Genomic DNA, 23,387 nt, shown 5'->3' with positions numbered 1-23,387 from the left:
TAAACACTGAGACTGCATGAAATGAAATGTTGACTACATCTCCAGGTATGGAGCGCTATTTGTGCCAAAACTATTAATCAGTAAATTCGTCAATTCATCAGTTAATTTGTTAATTTATTCATCAATTCATCCATCAGTTCAGAAATTAATTTGGCAATCCGTCCATCAATTCATCAATTAATTCATCAATTTGTGCCTCAATTAATACATTAATTTGTCAATTCATCCATACGAAAGGCTTGACTGCCTTCTGGGTGAATCGATTGTGCCACAATTGACCTGTGAATTAATAAGAACATAAGAATATAAGAAAGTTTACAAACGAGAGGAGGCCATTCAGCCCATCTTGCTTGTTTGGTTGTTAGTAGCTTATTGATCCCAGAATCTCATCAAGCAGCTTCTTGAAGGATCCCAGGGTGTCAGCTTCAACAGCTTCAAAAGGTGAATTGCCAACTGTCAATCTTGCACTGGCCAAAAAGGCTTAACCATGTCTAGCCAATTGGAACAGATACTAAAATTGCAACCAATGAGAATCCAGTCTCAAGCAAACTGCAGGCAGTTTTTGTAAACAAAAAATAAAGCGCGCCGCCTTGAATCCAGAGCAGGACGACAGGCTTGTATTCCTGGAAAACGGCATGTAAATAAATTATGGACATTGAAGAAAACTGACTGTATATAGTTTGCCCTTCTTTGGAGTTTCAAAATGAAATGTTATATAATGAATATTTAACAATATTCAATAACGTTAAAAAAAATAATAATAATAAATAAACAATCAGTGATGTTAAACTCAATTTTGGAGTAACGATGAGCTTGACCTATAGCAGTTATGCATGTTGTAGTAAGTAAATCGATGTATTATTATGATGATGATGATGATATTTTAGGCAGGGATTTCTGCATTGTGTGTTTCACAGATAGTGAAGGTTAGGTGGTACAGTATTAACAAGATGCAATGCGTGATGCTGCAGCTGTCACTGAATAAAAAGACATTTATCATAAACTTGTGTCTAGTTTATATAGATTACATAAGAACATAAGAAAGTTTACAAACGAGAGGAGCCCATTCGGCCCATCTTGCTCGTTTGGTTGTTAGTAGCTTATTGATCCCAGAATCTCATTAAGCAGCTTCTTGAAGGATCCCCAGGGTGTCGCAACAACATTACTGGGGAGTTGGTTCCAGACCCTCACAATTCTCTGTGTAAAAAACTGCCTCCTATTTTCTGTTCTGAATGCCCCTTTATCTAATTTCCATTTGTGACCCCTGGTCCTTGTTTCTTTTTTCAGGTCAAAAAAGTCCCCTGGGTCAACACTGTCTATACCTTTTAGGATTTTGTATGTTTGAATCGGATCGCCGCGTAGCCTTCTTTGTTCAAGACTGAATAGATTCAATTCTTTTAGCCTGTCTGCATACGACATGCCTTTTAAACCCGGGATAATTCTGGTTGCTCTTCTTTGAACTCTTTCTAGAGCAGCAATATCCTTTTTGTAACGAGGTGACCAGAACTGAACACAATATTCTAGGTGAGGTCTTAAAAATGCATTGTAAAGTTTTAACATTACTTCCCTTGATTTAAATTCAACACTTCTCACAATATATCCGAGCATCTTGTTGGCCTTTTTTATAGGTTCCCCACATTGTCTAGATGAAGACATTTCCGAGTCAACATAAACTCCTAGGTCTTTTTCATAGTTCCCTTCTTCAATTTCAGCATCTTCCATATGATATTTATAATGCACATTTTTATTGCCTGCATGCAATACTTTACACTTTTTTCTATTAAATTTCATTTGCCATGTGTCTGCCCAGTTCTGAATGCTGTCTAGATCATTTTGAATGACCTTTGCTGCTGCAACAGTGTTTGCCACTTCTCCTATTTTTGTGTCGTCTGCAAATTTAACAAGTTTGCTTACTATACCAGAATCTAAATCATTAATGTAGATTAGGAATAGCAGAGGACCTAATTCTGATCCCTATGGTACACCACTGGTTACCCCGCTCCATTTTGAGGTTTCTCCTCTAATCAGTACTTTCTGTTTTCTACATGTTAACCACTCCCTAATCCATGTGCATGCATTTCCTTGAATCCCTACTGCGTTCAGTTTGAGAATTAATCTTTTATGTGGGACTTTGTCAAAAGCTTTCTGGAAATCTAAATAAACCATGTCATATGCTTTGCAATTATCCATGATCAATGTTGCATCCTCAAAAAAGTCAACCCGGTTAGTTAGACACGATCCCCCTTTCCTAAAACCATGCTGACTGTCTCCCAGGATATTGTTACCATATAGGTAATTTTCCATTTTAGATCTTATTATAGTTTCCATAAGTTTACATATAATAGAAGTCAGGCTTATTGGTCTGTAGTTACCTGGTTCGGTTTTGTCTCCCTTTTTGTGGATCGGTATTACGTTTGCAATTTTCCAGTCTGTCGGTACAACCCCTGTGTCAAGAGACTGTTGCATGATCTTGGTTAGCGGTTTATAAATAACTTCTTTCATTTCTTTGAGTACTATTGGGAGGTCCAGGGGATTTGTTTATTTTAAGAGCTCCTAGTCCCTTTAACACTTCTCTCTCTGTTATGCCAAAGTTATTTAAAATTGGATAGGAACAGGTCGACATGTGGGGTATGTTGTCCGTGTCCTCCTTTTGCCATTTGTGCCATTTGTGTCTCTTAGACATTTAACCTCCTCTTTTGAATGTTCTCTTGCTGTTAAAATATTGGAAAAACATTTTGGAATTGGTTTTAGCCCACTTAGCAATATTGATTTCTATCTCTCTCTTGGCCTTTCTAACTTCCTTTTTGACTTGTGTTTGCAGTTCCAAGTACTCTTTCTGTGTACTTTGTTTTTGGTCCCTTTTAAACACTCTGTAAAGTGCCTTTTTTCGCAGAATATTTTTTTAAATTGATCTATTAAACCATTTTGGCCATTTTGTTTTAGATTTAGATTTGTCTACTTTTGGGATGTAATTGTTTTGCGCCTCTAGTACTACATTTTTAAAAAACAGCCATCTTTTTTCTGTGGATGTTTTCTGTATTTTACTCCAATCTACTTCTGTTAGTCTCTGTTTCATACATAGTTTGCTTTTCTAAAATTGTAAACCTTAGCTTTAGTCATTTCTTTTGGGGTTTTAAAAAATACTTTGAATGAGACCATGTTGTGGTCTGAGTTTGCCAATGGCTCTCAGACCTCTGTTTAGTATATAGGTAATTTTCCATTTTAGATCTTATTATAGTTTCCATAAGTTTACATGTAATATATAGTCCAAAGTACTGTAATCTGTTTGTACCCCAGTAGTATGTTAAACTTGCATTAGGCTTGTTGCGAATGTTGTTGAGGTTTTTTTTTTGTTTTTTTTTCTTCCTTGATGCTACCAAGGCGTAACTACCCCTCTAATTTTTTTAATAGATCTCTAAATAACGTCCTGTTCATTTAGTTCATTTGTTGTTGTCTTGAGCTCCTTGCAAAACAAAAAGTCTTGCTTTATTTCCTTATTCCACACATACTGAACCTAGACGAGTAAATGGGACATTTTAGAAATGTCTGTGGATTCATAGAGTTGTATGGCAAAATCATTGTCACGCAGCCGATCAATGCACTGCAAAACTACGTTCATCCAGAACTCCACTGCTCGCCTGTTGTTCTCTCTGCCTCGCTTCTCCCACGCAACTCCACTGCTCCACTCACTCCACTGGCTCCCGATCACCACTTGCATCCAGTTCAAGACTCTTGTACTCGCCTACAGATGCCTTGACCAGACTGCACACAGCTACCTCCAGACCCTCATCTCTCCCTACACACCCACTCGACCTCTCCACTCCTCCTGCAGTAGAAGACTGGCTGTACCTCCTCTACGCTCCCCTGCCCCCAGAGCCCGCTCCTTCTCCACCCTCGCCCCGCAGTGGTGGAATGACCTTCCTACAGATGTCAGGACAGCACCTGTAGAACTCCTCTTTTCCCTCTGGACACTTATCACTCTTCCTTAAATGCGCTTTACTTGCTCTTATCTGCTCCCTATTTTACTGCATTTAATCCTGTACTTTAGAGTACTGTAATCTGTCAGGTGTCATTTAATCTGTAGTATTTTGTATTTAATTAAAACCTGATGTAACTATCACTGACTTTGTTGTTTTGATGCTGATGGTCGAATTAAAAATGTATCCATGTCTGGTATTTAGTGTGTGTTTCAAATTATTTTTCCTCTGCTTTGTAATCTGTTGTGCTCCCGCTGAAATAACTCTATTACACCATACGTGACCCGAGAACGTGATGCGTAACCTGAGAACTTGTTCGTTTCTGCGCATGCTCATGACATGCTGAAGCTAATAGGTTTCAGCGTGTCATAAGCATGCAGGAAAAATAACACATCTTCTGGTTTATTTTTGGAAGACCCCTTGAAAGCTCCTCAAGACCCCCAAGAGGGCTGTAGACCCCCGGTTGAGAACCCCTGCTTTATTGCAAATGATAGTGCTATAATGTTTGTAGTGTATGTTCTCCCTAATGAGACTGTTTGCTGTTGATTTAATAGGAACCCCCAGCAGAGAGCAGTGCTCAGGATGCAGGACTGGTGTCTGCAGTGCAGGAACTGAAAACAGAGGATCCCATTGAGGTTTGTTGCTAAACTCTTGCAGGCTATTCCAGTTTAAAATGTTCCAATGAAATGTGCATTTGATCTGTGTGCCTGCAGTGAAACTGCTGTATGTGTAGTTCATGTAATGTTATGACACACTGAGCTGATTCACAAAGTGTTCATTCGTGAGCTATTTAAAGACTGTTTTATAAAGTCTCTTTGGTAGTTAAATGATGTGGTGTCCATGACACTTTTGTGCATAGCATCAGTCTGTAGTTTGAGTAGCCAGCTTAATGTATTTAATCTGTACAGTACTGTTTCAAAAACTCCACTATGTCCTGTTTACCTGGACGTAGTTTTCTTAAGTATTACTGGTTAAGGTTTTGATGAAGCTATGTAATTCATAGAAATTGTTGAGCTGTTGGGACTTCAGTTTGTTGCATCTCCTTTTGCCCTTGTCCTGAACAATTATAAAGCAATTATAAATGAATTAGTATGATGGCATCCCTGTTGGTCACTGTGTATAGCATGTAGAATATCTAACAATAAAATAAAAAGGAGATGAATAGATATTACTGGTGCCACAGACAAGAGATACCAGAAATACTTGCACTGCTGCCAAGATTCCTTTCACTGCGTGTCTGTCTGTTTGTTTGTATGTTGTATTGTTCTGAGCACTGCTAGAAAGGAGTTGGCTAAACTTTTGAAAATTCTGTTTATTACCTGTTCAGTCTGTAGCAGCACTCCCTGTGTATCCCCCAATCGTGGTAAAGAATTAAACTCCCACAGTGTCTGCTACTGAACGGGGTTGCCTGTGCACTCTTGACTTGACCACATTCCTATTGGATGCGTTTGCATTCCAGCCCTGTCTGCAGTGGAGACCCTCTCAGGAAACGCATGTGGCTTCACTGACAGAACGCTCCCTCCCTGAGCTCTGACCCCTGAGCCCTCCTGAGGGAAGGTATTGTGGATCAGCCCAGTCTGAGGGGAGATCTGCTCTGCACAGCTAACATTTATGATTAAGAGCAGTGCTGGCTTCAGGGAGTGCTGTAAGCTCCCTAGAGGAGTTGCTGCCTTGAAGTCCAGGATCGAGCTTGCAAAAGTTGAAGACAAGCATTGAAAAGTGCTTTAAACAGGAGCTGCAGTTTAAGGGTAAATACTGTACCAAAAGGCAGTTGGACCAAAATATTAGTACCATTAATTATGAATTGGAAACTGTGGTAGAGCGTTCCTCCTTCTCAGGCACTCGGGCAGGCAGTTCCTCCTCCTGCTGTTGGAGGGTGCAGCATAGCACCAAGTGCCCAAACTCCCTGCAGGTGAGGCACCAAACTTGGTCCTCGAGGCAGGCGAGGAGGGTGTCTAATCCACCCTTCTATGGAGCTTGGAAGGCAGAGGGGCCTGTCTTTGGCTTTCAGGTGGGGAGCTGGTCTTGTGTTTTAAGGTGGAGCCACTGCGCTCTCCAGTGCCAAAAGGGGAGGAGCCGTTGCAGTCTCCTGAGCAAAAGGGGGAGGAGCTGTTGCAATCTCCAGAGCCAATTGGGAAGGAGCTTCTGCCAGCTCTAGGCTCGGAAGGCCAACCGCCGGGCCAACCTCAGCAGCCGCTACACCTGCTGCTGACGGGAGCGCGGCGAAAGCCAACCGCACGTCTGGAGTGCCCAGCGCCGCTGTCGTTGCTTGTCATCCAATCTTTATTTAGAACCATTACAGAAGCTGCAGTTCAAGAGCTACTGTGCATGTATATTAATACAAATACACAAACAAAGAAACAACAAATTAACAGGGCATGAGGGCCAAAATAAAAGGTTTAAACAAAAGAATAACCAGGTATAGGCTGGGCATTCACCTTCACTACACTGTTTGTCAAAATACCAAAACCAACCCACTCCAAACTCCCTTCACCAAACAAAGGATTTCTCCCCGTTTTATACGTGCCCATCCCTGACACAAAAATCTAGGTTTTTTGTGAAATTCAGACCATAACTTGTCAAGCTCCACCTACATTTTCTATGACCATAACTATGATTGATTGGTCCAATTGCACCAAAACTTGTAAAAATGTAATTATGGTCATAGAGATACCATTATTGATCATGCCAATCTGAGAAGATGCCATTTTATTGGAATAGGCATGTCTATGGTTAAGGCTAATTGGTAGAATGCAGCAACACGTGGACATGTGCAAAGTACGTATCTCAATAGTTTCTAATACCTACATTTACTGTATCCCAATAAATATTCATCCTGCTTGTAAGTATCCTGTGTGCGAGTGTACAGTATTTAATAAAATACACTATCTGGTATCTCCTCATTCGAAGCAAATTGTTGCCTAATTTGAACACAGGCACTCAAACTCATCAGGCTCAACTTGCAATACTGTGTTTGTCTTGACAGATTATTGACAGCATTATTGAGGAAAGCCAGAAGGAGATCGACCCGGAAAACGCACTTCTGACAGCAATTCAGAAAGAACCTGTCAATCAGAGTCCAGGCCCTTCAGTCGCGGCGGCAGAGCTACTGCACGAGCTTCCTGAACTGCTAGCGACAGAAAAGCAAATGAGCGAAAGGAGCCAGGACTCTGTAGAACAGAACATCCTGGGTGACCAGGCAGAGAAGCCAGGCCAGGGCGTTCCCCAGACCTCTGCCAAGGCTCCGGATGCGATCAGGTCACTGGACCTCACCAGTGCATTAGTGAAGGAGGCCACTGAGAACTCGAGTGTGCCTGTGCAACAGGGAACAACGGAGGAGATCAAGGAACAGAAGAAAGCTGACATTTTAGAACATGTGACGGCGGATGATTTTGAAGACACATTACCACCTGCCAAACCCCCACGCCAGTTAACATTGGAGCCTGATATTGTGGCTAGCACCAAGAGGCCCGGCCCAGTGAGACCCCCCCCTCCAGCAGGGGGCGCCCCACCCAGACCCCCCCCGCCTGCTCGACCTGCCCCTCCCCCGCGTAAAAAGAAGAGCGACCTGGGAGTGGAATCCCAGCGGCCGTCTGCACTGGAAGGTAGGGACTGTGTCTCTTACTCTGCTCCCTTTGTACTCATCTGTTTAAGACTAGTACCCGCAATACCCTTTCTATTCCTTATTTTGTCCCGGTAACCTTCAACCTGGTGTAGTATCAGATACCATGTTTTAAAATGAAACACAGAACACAGGTTTCTTTCAAACTGTACCTGTATAGTGAAGGGAAAACCAGTTTATGGAGTTACTTTTTAGATACCACCACTTTAAATTGCTCCCTGTTACTGGTAATTTGTAGTTTCCTAGAGATCTGTCATACAACTATTTGAAATACAAATTCTCAATTCCCATAATGTTCCTTCATGAACCACGTTTGTGCCTATTTTGTGTTTTATTTGCCTTTTTTCAATTTATTTTTGGTGTAGTTCCGTCAGACACAGTTAAATCCATTGGTCTTGTGTCTCCCAACACCGCCGTTGAATGTATCACCAAAGATCTGCAGCATTCTTTGGATCTGGCCAGTGCAACCAGTGGGGACAAAGTGGTCACAGCTCAGGTTAGTCGGAATTCAGATTTCCATAGCACAGTCTGTTTTAAAAGGGCTCTCGGAGACTCATTCATTGTTTAGAGTTTATTAATTTAAATGTTAGCCAAGTGTTAAACATTTAGAATGTTGTCAAAAACATGCAGGCCAAATTTAGATGTTGGCCTTAATGTTTGCACAGTAGTAAATATAGGGCGTCCGTTAATTTAGTTCCAATTTCTTCTTTGTTCTTTCCATATACTGTACTATTAAATGCACCTCACATACAATCTTGTGCACAAAGGCCAGTTGCAGTCATTTATAAAATAGCGATGGAGGGATTCTTATGATGGCTTTTCTGATTGGTTACAAACATCTCAGTACATATGTTAAACGTTTAGGAAATTAATCGTAAACCGACACCCCTAGGAGGGAGGCAGACCGGATCTTTACACACACTGATATGAGAGTCTCCTACATCTAAATACCCATGCAATGTACAAAGATGCATCTCCCAAATTGCAGGAGAATGGCAAGGCAGCTGATGGACAGTCCTCCACCACCGATGGGAGTGAAGCTTCAGGACCACAAAGACCCAGATCCAACTCTGGACGTGAGCTCACAGACGAGGTAACCTAGTTTGCAAACCTCATAGAATATCGATACTCTTTGAAACTAGACGAAAGTCCAGTAGACCTTTTGGCTAATGCCTTCCATGATTTCCAACATTATTGTACCGGTATAAAGGATGAGACACATATGCAAGCTACTGTAAAAAAAGAAAAAAATTTATATATATATATATTTTTTCACCAGGAAATTTTGGCAAGTGTGATGATCAAAAACCTGGACACTGGGGAAGAGATCCCACTCAGCTTAGCAGAAGAAAAGCTGCCCACAGGAATCAACCCTCTGACATTGCACATCATGAGGAGAACAAAGGAATATGTGACGTAAGAGATTCCGAGTCCTCCTGGTCGTGTCACGTGCTCCTTGCTTGTTTAAGAGAGTCCGAGTCGTCCTGCTCGTGTCACGTGCTCCTTGCTTGTTTAAGAGAGTCCGAGTCGTCCTGCTCGTGTCATGTGCTCTTTGCTTGTTTCTGCTTAATGTAAATCCAAAGGGACTTCAGTGTCTTGTTTGACATCTTAGGTTAAAATGCTAAATTGGGCTCCCTAGAGGCACATCCGGTAATGGCGCTCTGCGTGGAGTGCAGGATGCGCCCTATAGCCTGGACGTCGCTGGTTTGAGTCCAGGCTATTCCATTGCCGACCGTGGACAGGAGCTCCTAGGGGGCGGCGCAAAATTGGCCGAGGGCCGCCCCGGGGGGGAGGGCTTAAGTAGGCCAGGGTGTCCTCGACTCACCGCGCACCAGCGACCCCTGTAGCGTGGCTGGGCGCCTGCGGGTTTGCCTGTAAGCTGCCCAGAGCTGCATTGTCCACTGACGTTGTAGCTCTGAGGTGGCTGTGTGGTGGGTCTGCAGTGTGAAAAGAAGTGGTCGGCTGACGGCACACACTTCGGAGGACAGCGTGTATTTGTCTTCGCCGCTTCCGAGTCAGCGCAGTGGTGGTAGCGGTGAGCTGAGCCTAAAAATAATTGGCTACTCTAAAATTGGGAGAAAATGATAAAAAAATAATAATAATAATTGGCAACTACTAAAATTTATTAAAAAAAAAAAATTAAATGCTAAATTGGTCTTGTAAATTAAATGGGGAAGGATGGCAATTTTGTAATAAGTCCTTTCACTTTTTCCCCTTACTGTTTCCATGCCAGCCCAATGCTGTTGTGAAGTGGTTTTATTATAATTTTATTAGAAGGTGCTTTTAAAGAATACATGTGAAATCAGTTCACTAGAAAACCACCTATTTTATTTGCACCAAAAAAATGGCATCTTTGAAAGCAGTGAAGAACCTTCGTATAGGAGGTTTGGCATGCAGACTACCCCACCCCCCTTACCTTTGAGAGTCATAATTACTGTATGTGGTCATGAACTAGCTGATCTGTGGAGGCTGGTGCACACAAACAGTGTTTCTAGACTAAATCCTATAGTGGTCAGCAGAAGGTGATGTGTTGTGATGTTATTACCCATTGAGAGAGGGTCTGGTTATAGGGATCTAGACACAATGGAACTGGATGACCAAAGGTTGGGGAAAAACATCTTCCAATCATAGCAGTGCCATCACTATAACCCAACTGGAAATGCAAAATGTGTGTTTGTAAATATTCCCAGCAGACAGGCAGAGCTGGAGTCAGAAGATTGCTGTCCTCCCTTGCCTGTGGTTATTGCTTTGCCTCTTTAGTTAGAAAAATGGGCTGGACATCAAAAACTGCTGGTTACACAAATAATGGTATTAGGACTTTAATCCATCTACTTCTCTCTTAAGGCTGTAAGTTCTGTATTATCATGCAATGCAGTGCAGGGATGGAAATAAGACTCGCATTGCATAACAGTTTTACCCTTTCCAGGTTAATATGTGCTAGATCATCCCCGGTGGATATGTAACAAGCTCAGTGTACTGAATGTACCTACTTTTGGGAATCTGCTTTTACCTGATGCAGTCGTGACGCTCCTAGGTATCTGCTTTTACCTAAAACCACTTCACAACGGCATTGGGCTGGCATGGAAACAGTAAGGGGAAAAAGTGAAAGGGCTTCTTATTACAAAATTGCCATCCTTCCCCATTTAATTTACAAGACCAATTTAGCATTTTTTTTTTTTTATAAATTTTAGCAGTTGCCAATTTTATTATTATTATTATTTTTTTTTTTTATCATTTTCTCCCAATTTTAGAGTAGCCAATTATTTTTAGACTCAGCTCACCGCTACCACCACTGCGCTGAGTCAGAAGCGGAGAAGACAAACACACGCTGTCCTCCGAAGTGTGTGCCGTCAGCCGACCACTTCTTTTCACACTGCAGACCCACCACGCAGCCACCTCAGAGCTACAGCGTCAGTGGACAATGCAGCTCTGGGCAGCTTACAGGCAAACCCGCAGGCGCCCGGCCACGCTACAGGGGTCGCTGGTGCGCGGTGAGCCGAGGACACCCTGGCCTACCTAAGCCCCCTCCCCTGGGCGGCGCTCGGCCAATTGTGCGCCACGCCCTAGGAGCTCCTGTCCACGGTCGGCAGTGGAATAGCCTGGACTCAAACCAGCGACATCCAGGCTATAGGGCGCATCCTGCACTCCACGCAGAGCGCCTTTACCGGATGTGCCACTAGGGAGCCCAAAAAAATCACACTCTCTGGCTGAACGGCTGAATGTTTTTGTTTTTTTCTTCTTCACAGTAACGATGCAGCACAGTCCGATGATGAAGATAAGTCACAGTCAGCTGACACTGACGGGGGAAAACTAAAACAGAAAACGTAAGGATTTCAATATTATTGTTTTTGAAGGTGCAATAGGGACATATAGCTACAATTAACCCATAATGCTGAACCCTTGCTACGCATAACATTGCCAAACATATTTTAGTGTAGTTCATAGCTTGTCATAGTTTTATAACACTGTTTTTTTAGCAAAAACGTGAACTGTTTATTTTTTTCCAATTCTAGTACACAGTTTAAGAAGTTTTTGGGCAAATCTGTGAAGAGGGCCAAACATCTTGCTGAAGAGTATGGTGAAAAGGCAGTGAACAAGGTGAAAAGCGTCCGAGATGAAGGTATGAACAAGCACCACTTTCAAACCATTCCTGCAGTTTGGCTTAAAGACTAAGAAGCGGGGTTACGAAAAATATAACATTCCCCACATTTCAAAATGGCTGCTCTAGTACACTGGGGTTTGAGATCTGTCCTCTAAATCACTGCAGGAAGAGCGATTTAAAATTTTTAAAAAAAAAGTACGCTGGCTTTTCTGTTCTGTACCACATCATGGGTCGTTAGTGCTGTGTTACCTGTTTGACAATACTTCTTACACTATCAGTGCACTCGAATGGGTTGAAAACCACTGGTCTAGAGAACTGCTTTTCCAATTGCAATTAAACTCCCTAAGGACTCTCTTTAAACCAGAGCTCCTTTCACACTGGCACTCCTACCCGGGTCCAGACCTGGGTCCTGGCTACCCGGTTCACAATCCTGCGTAGTGTGAAACCACGTACCTGGGTCGTACCCGGGTAAACCCGGGTCGCAGCGACCCACCTCAGGATGTGGGTCGACACGCTTTGACCCATGTTGAGCAAGACAAAATGCTTGACGGCCGTTCGTGAGCCGACGCAATAACAAACAGCCATGCCTGCGTGAAGGTTTCACTTCCGCAAGGAACATTTCTGTTTATTCTGTTTAGCTGTATTTGTGTTGATTTGAGACACACCATGAGCCAGATTGCTGCAGGGATGTAGAAACATTTGCTCTAATCTACATTTGGGCCGATGGTTCAATCCAGAGAATCTTGGATGGAAACGTCAGTAGCAGGCTGCTTCCGGGGCATTGATAACGCATTGTGTACTTGCGTCTGTCACCCAGGTCACCCCTGCTTTATCAAAAGCAGTGTGAAATCACGTACCCGACCTGCATGACATTGGGTCCTGACCTGGGTAGGTTCTGACTCAGGTTGAGCTTGCCAATGTGAAAGGGGCTCAGGATATTGAATACGAATCGTGTGGAATATGGAGTATGTCTGCCCTAGTGTCTGTATGTCACACTGATATTTATCTAGATAAGTCAATTGGGATGAAACTTGGTCAGGTCATGCATTAGCTGTCTGTGTGTCAAGCTTACTTTGGCAGATGTGCATATCGTGCATATGGAAGGTCGTGGTGATACATTCATAATACTGATAGGTCTCACTTTATTTTTACACTCATGGCGGAATACACACGTCACTGAATTGCTTGTTTACTCTCCAGTCTTTCTTATGCTGTGGGGCTTCAAGCACTGCTGGTTCCAGAGTGTTTCACAGTTCACTTGAAATGAAATTGTGTGTGCTGAGCATTGCAATGAGTGATCCCACTGTGCCCTGCACTCAGCTGAATCAGTGCTGTGTTGTGTTTCTCCACAGTGTTCCACACTGATCAGGACGACCCCTCCTCCAGTGATGACGAGGGAATGCCGTACACAAGGCCTGTCAAGTTTAAGGCAGCTCATGGCTTTAAAGGGCCTTTTGACTTTGACCAAATAAAAGTTGTTCAGGATTTAAGTGGAGAGCACATGGTGAGTGGCGGGACCCAAAGACCCTTGTAATGTGATTTGGAACAGCAGGGCTGCATTAAAAAAACATGGGGGTTGCAAGCGGTGAACCGGGATACAAATAATAATAATTGGGCATTACAAAATTGGGGAGAAAAACAGTAGTAAAAAATTGGCGACCGCTAAATTAAAAAAAATTAAAAAATTAAAAAAGGCAAAGCCTTGAGTGAAATAGCTCGCATCACTTGATTTTCAAGGTGTGGTATTTGAAGCATAATCAACAAGTACAGAGAAACATCATCTGTAATTGACAAACCCAGGACTGGAAGACCCAAAAAGATGTCTAACAAGGACGAGCAGTACTTGAAGATAATATCCTTAAGGAATAGAAGGAAGACTAGCATTGAATTGACAACAGAATTGGCAGAAGGCACAGGTGTCGTTGCCATCACATCAACAGTACGAAGGTCACTCTTGAAATCAGGACTTTAAAGGATGTGTTGCAGTAAGAATACCTCTGTTAAGAAAGGGGAACAAGACTAAAAGGCTAAAATATGCACAAGAACACATAAATTGGACTATGGAACAATGGTCAAATGTGCTTTGGACTGTTGATGGATGGACAACGACACCTCTGCCTTCTGCCAGTTCTGTTGTCAATTCAACGCTTGTCTTCTTTCTATTCCTTAAGGATATTATCTTCAAGTATTGCTCATCCTTGATAGACAGCTTTTTGGGTCTTCCAGTCCTGGGTTTGTCAATTACAGATGATGTTTCTCTGTACTTGTTGATCATGCTTCGGATACCACACCTTGAAAATCAAGTGATGCAAGCTATTTCACTCAATGTTTTTCCTTCTTTATGCAAGACAAGGTTGTTATAATAGTAGAAAATACTAGTGGAGGCTTTGCATAAATTGTTGATGCTCATAATGCATCAGAGTAGAGAAATGCCAATGTCTAAGACTTTTGCACAGCAGTGTGTGTAATATGTATCTGTGTGTGTGTGTGTGTTATTTATATATATATATATATATATATATATATATATATATATATATATATATATATATATATATATAGTGCTATATATATATATAATGTTATCAGATCTTCAAACGAAACCTAATATTAGATAAAAGGGACCCTGAGTGAACAAATAACACAAACATTTGATACATTTTTCATTTATTTATTAAAGAAAGTTATGCAACACCCAATGCCCCTGTGTGAAAAAGTAATCGCCCCCTTAGACTCAATAACTGGTTATGCCACCTTTAGCAGCAATAACTGCAACCAAACACTTCCTGTAGTTATTGATTAGTCTTTCACAGCGCCGTGGAGGAATCTTGGCCCACTCCTCCATGCAGAACTGCTTCAACTCAGTGACATTTGTGGGTTTTCGAGCATGAACTGCTCGTTTCAGGTCTTGCCACAACATCTCAATGGGGTTTAGGTCTGGACTTTGACTAGGCCATTCCCAAACTTTAAATTTCTTGTTCTTCAACCATTCTGATGTAGACTTGGTTGTGTGTTTCGGATCATTGTCTTGCTGCATGACCCAGCTGCGCTTCAGCTTCAGCTCACAGAGGGATGGCCTGACATTCTCCTGTAGAATTCTCTGATACAGAGCAGAATTCATGGTTCCTTAAATGATGGCAAGGTGTCCAGGTCCTGATGCAGCAAAGCATCCCCAAACCATGACACTACCACCACCATGTTTGACCGTTGGTATGAGGTTCTTACTGTGGAATGCAGTGTTTGGTTTTCGCCAGACATAACGGGTCCCATGTCAGCCAAAAAGTTCCACTTTTGACTCATCTGTCCATAGAACATTGTTCCAGAACTCTTGAGGATCATCCAGGTGCTTTTTGGCAAACTTGAGACGAGCATTCATGTTCTTCTTAGTGAGCAATGGTTTCCGACTTGCTATTCTGCCATGAATCCTATTTTTGCCCAGTGTCTTTCTGATGGTGGAGTCATGAACACTGACCTTAGCCGAGGCAAGAGAAGCCTGCAGATCCCTGGATGTTGTTCTAGGGTTCTTTGTGACTTCCTGGACGATTTTACGCCTTGCTCTTGGAGAGATTTTGGCAGGACGGCCACTGGGAAGATTCACTACTGTCCCAAACTTGTTCGGAACACTGGTTCGGTGGAGCCCCAGAGCCTTAGAAATGGCTTTGTAACCCTTTCCAGACTGATAGGCATCATCAACTTTTTTCCAGAGGTCTTCAGGAATTTCTTTTGTTCGTGGCATGATGTGCCTCTAGAACCTGTGTGCTGACAACTTCACTCTGATGGTAAGGGCCAAAGTTAGTCAGATTTATATTGGACAGGGCTGGCCCAAATCAGGCCTGGTTGTTAACCAAAGTACTCAAACAGCTGACCCTAATTATCCTTTTAATTGGGTTGAGTTAACTGGGGGGGGGATAACTTTCACACCTGAAGATTGCATGTTTGATTACCTTGCACACCAAACAAATGAAAGAAGCACCAAACTGGTGTCATTTTTTCTCTCAGACTCCCTCTATGTACTACTACAACCCACAAAAAAATCTGACCAAATACAATGTGAAAAATGTGCAAAAATGCAGAAATTCAGACAGGGGGCAAATACTTTTTCACGGCACTGTATATATAATGTGTTTGTGTGTGTGTGTGTCTTTGATTGTCAGATAATGTGTACAATGTAAACGTACAACGTGATCAAGTACATTTGTAAAATCAGGGACTTATTTTCTGCTTTTAATGATGTTCAGTTGCAATGAGTATCTCCCATGTTTTTTTTTTTTTCCAAGCGTAATTTCAGTAAAGCAGGCCCTTCTTAAGAGCTTAATGTAATGTCCTTGATTTCATGCTTGCTATTCTCTGCTCCTAAAATCCTCCACACACTCTTGCTGTAGTTATTTGGCAGGAGTAATTTGTTGTGCCTCCCTGAAGGACTTGCTGTATGATCATCTGTCCCGATGCTTGTTGGAGGCTGGTGGTATAAATGTAGTAGGAAAGAGTATATGATGGTTTTGAATAATTGTCGATCACTTGATAGGGAAAAATGTAAAACAGATTTTTTGGATCCTGTTCATGGAGTGTGCTCCAATGTGGTTTACTGGTGGGCAGTAAACTAATCTGACTCACTGTAGTCAATTAGCATATAGTACATACTTCAGCTACTTCCACTGTAAATATAAGCCCTCCTATACTGTGGTAAGACTCTTTGTGGCGGAGATGTAGCCTGTGTGGATTGTGCATAGTGTAAAGGTACTGGCCAACCAAGCTGTCAGAACATAAAAAAGTTTACAAACGAGAGGAGGCCATTCGGCCCATGTTGCTCGTTTGGTTGTTAATAGCTTATTGATCCCAGAATCTCATCAAGCAGCTTCTTGAAGGATCCCAGGGTGTCAGCTTCAACAACATTACTGGGGAGTTGGTTCCAGACCCTCACAATTCTCTGTGTAAAAAAAGAAAGTAAAGAATAGCTTGCACATTAACTGAAGATGATAAATGTGAATGCTGTCCAGTTTTCTAACTGTGTGGTTCATTATATTCCTCTAGGGCGCTGTGTGGACCATGAAATTCTCTCACTGTGGAAGATTACTGGCGACTGCTGGGCAAGACAAAGTAGTCAGAATATGGGTTCTAAAAAATGCCTTTGACTATTTCAACAACATGAGAATGAAATACAACACCGAAGGTGATTAAGTGAATTATTAAACATATATATAGTAGCACATTTTTAAACAAATTAGAGCCATGACAAGCAATGATGGAAATATCCTAAGTAGGATGCTGTACTTCTTATACCCAGATGCAGAGCTTGAATGAAGGAAATAATTCTCTTGAATTCTGTATTTTTTTTTTTTTTATTTAGCTTTAAAAATACTTTCTTTTGCATAAATTGTACTTGTTGTATAAACAGCATTGTGGGTGTTTGAAGTGCTGTGGTTATTTTACTCCGAAGCATGAGGATGGCGTGGGTTATTCAGCCATCCTCATTCGTGGAAGGATTACAGCACTCCAGGAACATTCATGCTGTTTCCTCTAATATACACACAAGGTGAAGCTCTTTCATGTGTTTGTTACTATAAATCGATGATAAATGTTTCTTGACTTGGCTTTCTTTAGGTCGTGTGTCTCCTTCACCTTCTCAAGAAAGTCTGAATTCTTCAAAGTCCGAGACAGACACTGGAGTAAGTTATTTGCTGTTCTTAAGTAAATACAAAGGTATACAGTGTTGTCTTTATTATCAGCCACAATGCACAGTATTGTAAGGTTGAAATTCCTGTCTGTGATGTCTGTGTACAATTGTATAGATGTGTTTAAAACAGCCTGAGGACACCAAGTGCTAAATCGGAAACAGCACTCATTTTGTTCTTGTATTGTACAAACACGACACTTGTCCATGTCGTTAATATTACAAATAATGAAAATACATCACAGTCCTGAAGAAGTCAGAATCTTAACGTGCCTAATTCTGTTCCAAGGTGAATAATGCTCCTGAAGATCCAGACCTTGATGATAAAAGCGTTCCTTTCCGACAGCAGCCGTTTTGCAAGTACAAAGGCCACACTGCAGATCTGCTTGACCTCTCTTGGTCTAAGGTAGGAGTTCAGAAAAACTCCAGCATGCTAGAAATATCCAATTCATTCACATTTCATAAGGCATAATAAAATATAAAGCTCAGATAAACTCTTGATTTTTAGACATCTACAAAAAGAAAATGTAAAAAAAAAAAAAAATGTCACAAGTACAAACTGAAAACCAGAAGTCCCAAATTTACACAGCAACAGATGGGAATGGAATATCCTTTGCTGTACTTATTGGTTATCAATCATATGAACTAGTCAGTTGAAATCTTGTAAATACTTGTAAGTGAAACAAAAACATCCTTTTTTGTTCTGCAGAACTACTTTTTGCTTTCCTCGTCCATGGACAAGACAGTGAGATTGTGGCACATATCAAGGAGGGAGTGTTTATGCTGCTTTCAGCATATTGACTTTGTCACTGCAATTGCTTTCCATCCTAGGGTAAGTGCTTCACATTTTATACTGTAGCACTGAGCTCATTCAGAGTGCACCATTGGAGTGATTCCTTGCAGACTGGTGGAACCCATTGCCTTCATGTCTGTGAAGCTCTTTGTTATGGCACAGCAGTGCCACAGACTGGCAGTATAATAAAGAGCATGATGCTGGAATATTGTTCCCATCTTGTGAACTGTATAATATACTGTAGTTCGAGGCATGCGTGTGTAACACTGGAGATGGAGCGTTCATGAGAGTAGAGATGATTAGTCAGTGCATTCAGGATCTCATACAGACTGCCTTCATGTCCTCTTTATGTCTGTGTATTTTAACTATTTACAGCTTGCTCTAGAAAATACAAACACAATACATAAACATTTATTAACATGCTAGAAAGATTAATTCCAGATCAATAAGATGAAATAAGCATAGATACTGTGTTTAAAGTAAAACCCGCTGGAATGAGAAGATCATTTCTTTACCATGTGTTTCTGTGTAAAGAATGACCTTGCTTCTGTCACACGCTTTATGGACTTTGTTTCCTCTTTAGGATGACAGGTATTTCTTAAGCGGGTCCCTGGATGGCAAACTGCGTCTGTGGAACATTCCTGACAAGAAAGTGGCGCTCTGGAACGAGGTGGACGGGCAGACCAGGTTGATAACAGCTGCTAACTTCTGTCAGAATGGGAAGTATGCTGTTATTGGCACTTACGATGGGAGATGCATCTTATATGACACAGAGGTAACTGAAATTAGATTAGATTTCTTTTCACTTTTAATAAAAAAAAAAACTATTATTACAGCGCTGCCTCTGACTTGCACATCAAAAAATTGTGAAATACTGAAAACGGTGAATAGCCCTTACAGTATATTGATGGCAAGGAGGTTTTTTTTTTCTTTACTGGTGAAATTCCTTTGATCGCCTCATTATATTACATGGACTGTCCCCTAATGGCCACAGGATGGCAGTTTCTTCTATACATTGGTCTGATTTTGTTTGTATATTTTATATAAATAATAACATAATATATCACTCAACATGTATAAGAATACAATTATTGATATATATTGAAACAGTGTTTTATATACATTATACTAAGAACATAAGAAGAACATAAGAAAGTTTACAAACAAGAGGAGGCCATTAGTCCCATCTTGCTCGTTTGGGTGTTAGTAGCTTATTGATCCCAGAATCTCATCAAGCAGCTTCTTGAAGGATCCTAGGGTGTCGGCTTCAACAACATTTTTTCATTTTAATCAACATTACTACCATAGGAGGGGAATATTAAATACAATGGTGGCTAGTGTTATGAAATCGGTTTTGTTTGATGAAACCTAATTTTGCCGCAGTTAAATTTCCTGATATACAACTACAGTTGTCTCCGGCTAAGAGAACACCCCTCTAGCCACCAGACACAATATGAATCAATAAATAAATAAATATATATGTTTATTACTTGTCATGACGCATCATGCATCAACATATGAAATGAATATAATAAGTAAAAGAAAAACAATAGGCAAGTGTATGTTAATAAACAACCAGCGCAAGTCAGAACAGCAAGTGGTCGGTCACTCGCCGAGAGAATACGTAAACCACGCTTCACGACACAGGAGACCTGCTATATTAATATTTGTTAACATTCATTCATCCACTACTTCTGGTCCTGGCTATTCTGTGCCCTACATTATTGCTTTATGTGTGTTGCCCACTTTTTTTTTTTTTTGCTTCTGTGTCATAATGTGTGGTTTATGTATTGTCTCCCAATGGCCCGTCCTTGTATGTGCTGACTAGATCCACACGCTGTACTAAAATTCATAATATTTTCTTTATGTACCATACTTTCTGTTTCAATAAACCAATTTAGCCTAACTACGTTGTTTCTTTTGTAATTCATCAATTAAAATACCTGATATACCCTTCCTCTAAATGGATGAAAGTATAGTAATAGCAAGTGTATCATCCATGATTATTAGGGGTCTACTTAAATTGCGGAGAATTTACGTATTTTTCCTGGGTAGGTTATGGAATAAATTAGGATTTTACAGGTGGGCATCCCTGTACGTTGCCATCTGCGGTTCCTGCAAACCAGTGGACCCGTACTGAGGACACCGACCCGCTCCGCTCTCGACTCTACTGTACCGGCACCGAACCGGCACCAAGGTTACTGCACCGGTACCGACCCGGTGCCGTCCCAACCCGGTGCCGTCCCAACCAACCCGGTGGTAAAGTCATCGAAACGTACCGACCCGGTGCTAAAGTAACTGAACTGACCCGGTTTTGACCAGGTTCTGAACCAGTACCGACCCGGTGTTAACCCTTTGCGGTCCATTTATTAATTGCGCGTCAGGCACGCCAGGTCTAATTAATTTTCACACGCGCAGTTAATTTTAGACATGCTGTTTAAAAGTATTTTTTTTCACAGTCAAACGGGTTTAAATGGCCCTGCATATCAACAAAGCACTCACTAGGCATCTCCAGCCCCACCCCACCCTTTCGTTTGCTATAGCGTTCACCTATGTAAGAAATAAATAATAATAACAATAATAGTCGTACATACCGATCGATCATCTCCGGATCACTCGTTTTATCACCAAACTCCTCAATAATGCGATCCAAGTCATTATTTTATTACTATAACATCTCAAAAAAGCTCTGCAAATGTCCGTGTTTTCTGTGCACTGATTCAGTCAGCCAACTTGTTTACTTCAGACCGCCCCCGTTATCTGATACCTGATACCATGTATGACTATTCAGCTCCTGTCGCTCCCACTCGGCAATTGAATGGTTTTCTCGGCTTTTTCCGGAGAAAAAACGACTAGACACCCGTTTATTGCGTTGCTATAATGATGTCGGACCCAGTCCGACAAAGGACCTGTGAGGAATAATTGCAATGTCGGACCCAGTCCGACAATGGACCGCAAAGGGTTAAATACACCAAACCGGTACCTAACTGACCTAGTACCTTCCAGGTACCGACCCACTACTGACCGGTGTTCAGGTCACCTGTCCGGAACCAAACCGGTCCCACTCTGGTTACCTCTTTCCCCTCCCCCGCAGAAGAGGTCAGAGCAGATGGAAAGCTCTAGGCAGCTGTTTTCCACCAAGGGACCGTTCTCACTGAATTACTGCAGCAACGTTTGGGGCCACATGGGTCTGCAAGCGCAGATTGGCCACAGGAGGACATGCTGTCCATCACCACCTCTGAGAAGGTGTGCGAACAGGAGCTGGCCCACCCTGATAATTGTGAAGCTGTTTTATGAGGGGGCCTACAAAGTTTTGAATCCCAAGGAAGTGTAATTGTTACAAATTGCTTTTCACAAAACAACCATTTCAGATTGACGAGCCATCAACTTATTTGACAGTTCTCCATTAGTGGTGTAGTTTAACACTGAAGGTGTTATTTAACTAGACGCAAAACATAAGAACATAAGAAATTCTACAAGGAGAAAAGAACATAAGAATAGAAGAAATTCTGCAACGAGAAAAGGCCATTCGACCCACCTATGCTCGCTCTCTGTGAAGCAAGCGTGATCCGTTAGCACTCAGGAGAGGAAAACTAAAAAAACCCTAACCAAGTTAGTAGGGGAAATGAAACCTCTGGGAATCCATGGCTAAATGGACCGCCCTTCCTCCAGGCGGCTAGCTAAAGCTCTTATTGTGGTCACAGAGAGGGTTATACAGTATTGTTCATGACAACATCCAGTCTATTATTGAATGATCCAATAATCTGCTTCAACAACTCTGTCTGTGGGAGGAGTAGAAGAGAAGTGTATCAGTGTTTGCAGGAGGAGCGTATCGGTGTTTGCAGGAGGAGTGTATCAGTGCTTGCAGGAGGAGTGTATCAGTGCTTGCAGGAGGAGTGTATCAGTGCTTGCAGGAGGAGTGTATCAGTGCTTGCAGGAGGAGTGTATCAGTGCTTGCAGGAGGAGTGTATCAGTGCTTGCAGGAGGAGTGTATCAGTGCTTGCAGGAGGAGTGTATCAGTGCTTGCAGGAGGAGTGTATCAGTGCTTGCAGGAGGAGTGTATCAGTGTTTGCAGGAGGAGTGTATCAGTGTTTGCAGTATGCAGGAGGAGTGTATCAGTGTTTGCAGTATGCAGGAGGAGTGTATCAGTGTTTGCAGTATGAAGGAGGAGTGTATCAGTGTTTGCAGGGGGAGTGTATCAGTGTTTGCAGGGGAGGGTATCAGTGTTTGCAGAGGGAGTGTATCAGTGTTTGCAGGAGGAGTGTATCAGAGTTTGCAGTATGCAGGAGGAGTGTATCAGTGTTTGCAGTATGCAGGAGGAGTGTATCAGTGTTTGCAGTATGCAGGGGGAGTGTATCAGTGTTTGCAGGGGGAGTGTATCAGTGTTTGCAGGAGGAGTGTATCAGAGTTTGCAGGAGGAGTGTATCAGAGTTTGCAGTATGCAGGAGGAGTGTATCAGAGTTTGCAGTATGCAGGAGGAGTGTATCAGTGTTTGCAGTATGCAGGAGGAGTGTATCAGTGTTTGCAGGGGGAGTGTATCAGTGTTTGCAGTATGCAGGAGGAGTGTATCAGTGTTTGCAGTATGCAGGAGGAGGGTATCAGTGTTTGCAGGGGGAGGGTATCAGTGTTTGCAGGGGGAGGGTATCAGTGTTTGCAGGGGGAGGGTATCAGTGTTTGCAGGGGGAGGGTATCAGTGTTTGCAGGGGGAGTGTATCAGTGTTTGCAGGGGGAGTGTATCAGTGTTTGCAGGGGGAGTGTATCAGTGTTTGCAGGAGGAGTGTATCAGTGTTTGCAGGAGGAGTGTATCAGAGTTTGCAGTATGCAGGAGGAGTGTATCAGTGTTTGCAGTATGCAGGAGGAGTGTATCGGTGTTTGCAGGGGGAGGGTATCAGTGTTTGCAGGAGGAGTGTATCAGAGTTTGCAGTATGCAGGAGGAGTGTATCAGTGTTTGCAGTATGCAGGAGGAGTGTATCAGTGTTTGCAGGGGAGGGTATCAGTGTTTGCAGAGGGAGTGTATCAGTGTTTGCAGGAGGAGTGTATCAGTGTTTGCAGTATGCAGGAGGAGTGTATCAGTGTTTGCAGTATGCAGGAGGAGTGTATCAGTGTTTGCAGTATGCAGGAGGAGTGTATCAGTGTTTGCAGGGGGAGTGTATCAGTGTTTGCAGGGGGAGTGTATCAGTGTTTGCAGGGGGAGTGTATCAGTGTTTGCAGGGGGAGTGTAT

The 23,387-nt window shown here is 42.2% G+C and overlaps 1 protein-coding gene across 1 annotated transcript in view; it reads left to right on the top strand.

The window, feature by feature from the left end:
* The window catches only part of LOC117430774 (WD repeat-containing protein 44), a 59,781-nt gene that overhangs the window by 30,761 nt on the left and 5,633 nt on the right, over positions 1-23,387 (top strand). Inside the window, exons 3-15 of the mRNA XM_059000761.1 lie at positions 4,532-4,612; positions 6,964-7,582; positions 7,965-8,095; positions 8,588-8,692; positions 8,879-9,015; positions 11,346-11,423; positions 11,613-11,719; positions 13,054-13,205; positions 16,733-16,871; positions 17,303-17,367; positions 17,662-17,778; positions 18,082-18,204; positions 18,749-18,940. Of these exons, the coding sequence (XP_058856744.1) occupies positions 4,532-4,612; positions 6,964-7,582; positions 7,965-8,095; positions 8,588-8,692; positions 8,879-9,015; positions 11,346-11,423; positions 11,613-11,719; positions 13,054-13,205; positions 16,733-16,871; positions 17,303-17,367; positions 17,662-17,778; positions 18,082-18,204; positions 18,749-18,940 (2,046 nt within the window). The remainder of the gene's footprint in view (positions 1-4,531; positions 4,613-6,963; positions 7,583-7,964; positions 8,096-8,587; positions 8,693-8,878; positions 9,016-11,345; positions 11,424-11,612; positions 11,720-13,053; positions 13,206-16,732; positions 16,872-17,302; positions 17,368-17,661; positions 17,779-18,081; positions 18,205-18,748; positions 18,941-23,387) is intronic.

This window comes from Acipenser ruthenus, chromosome 26 (assembly GCF_902713425.1).
Source record: "Acipenser ruthenus chromosome 26, fAciRut3.2 maternal haplotype, whole genome shotgun sequence".
NCBI lineage: Eukaryota > Metazoa > Chordata > Actinopteri > Acipenseriformes > Acipenseridae > Acipenser > Acipenser ruthenus.
The sequence above is the reverse complement of the archived record's forward strand: the minus strand, read 5'-3'. Positions and strand labels throughout refer to the sequence as shown.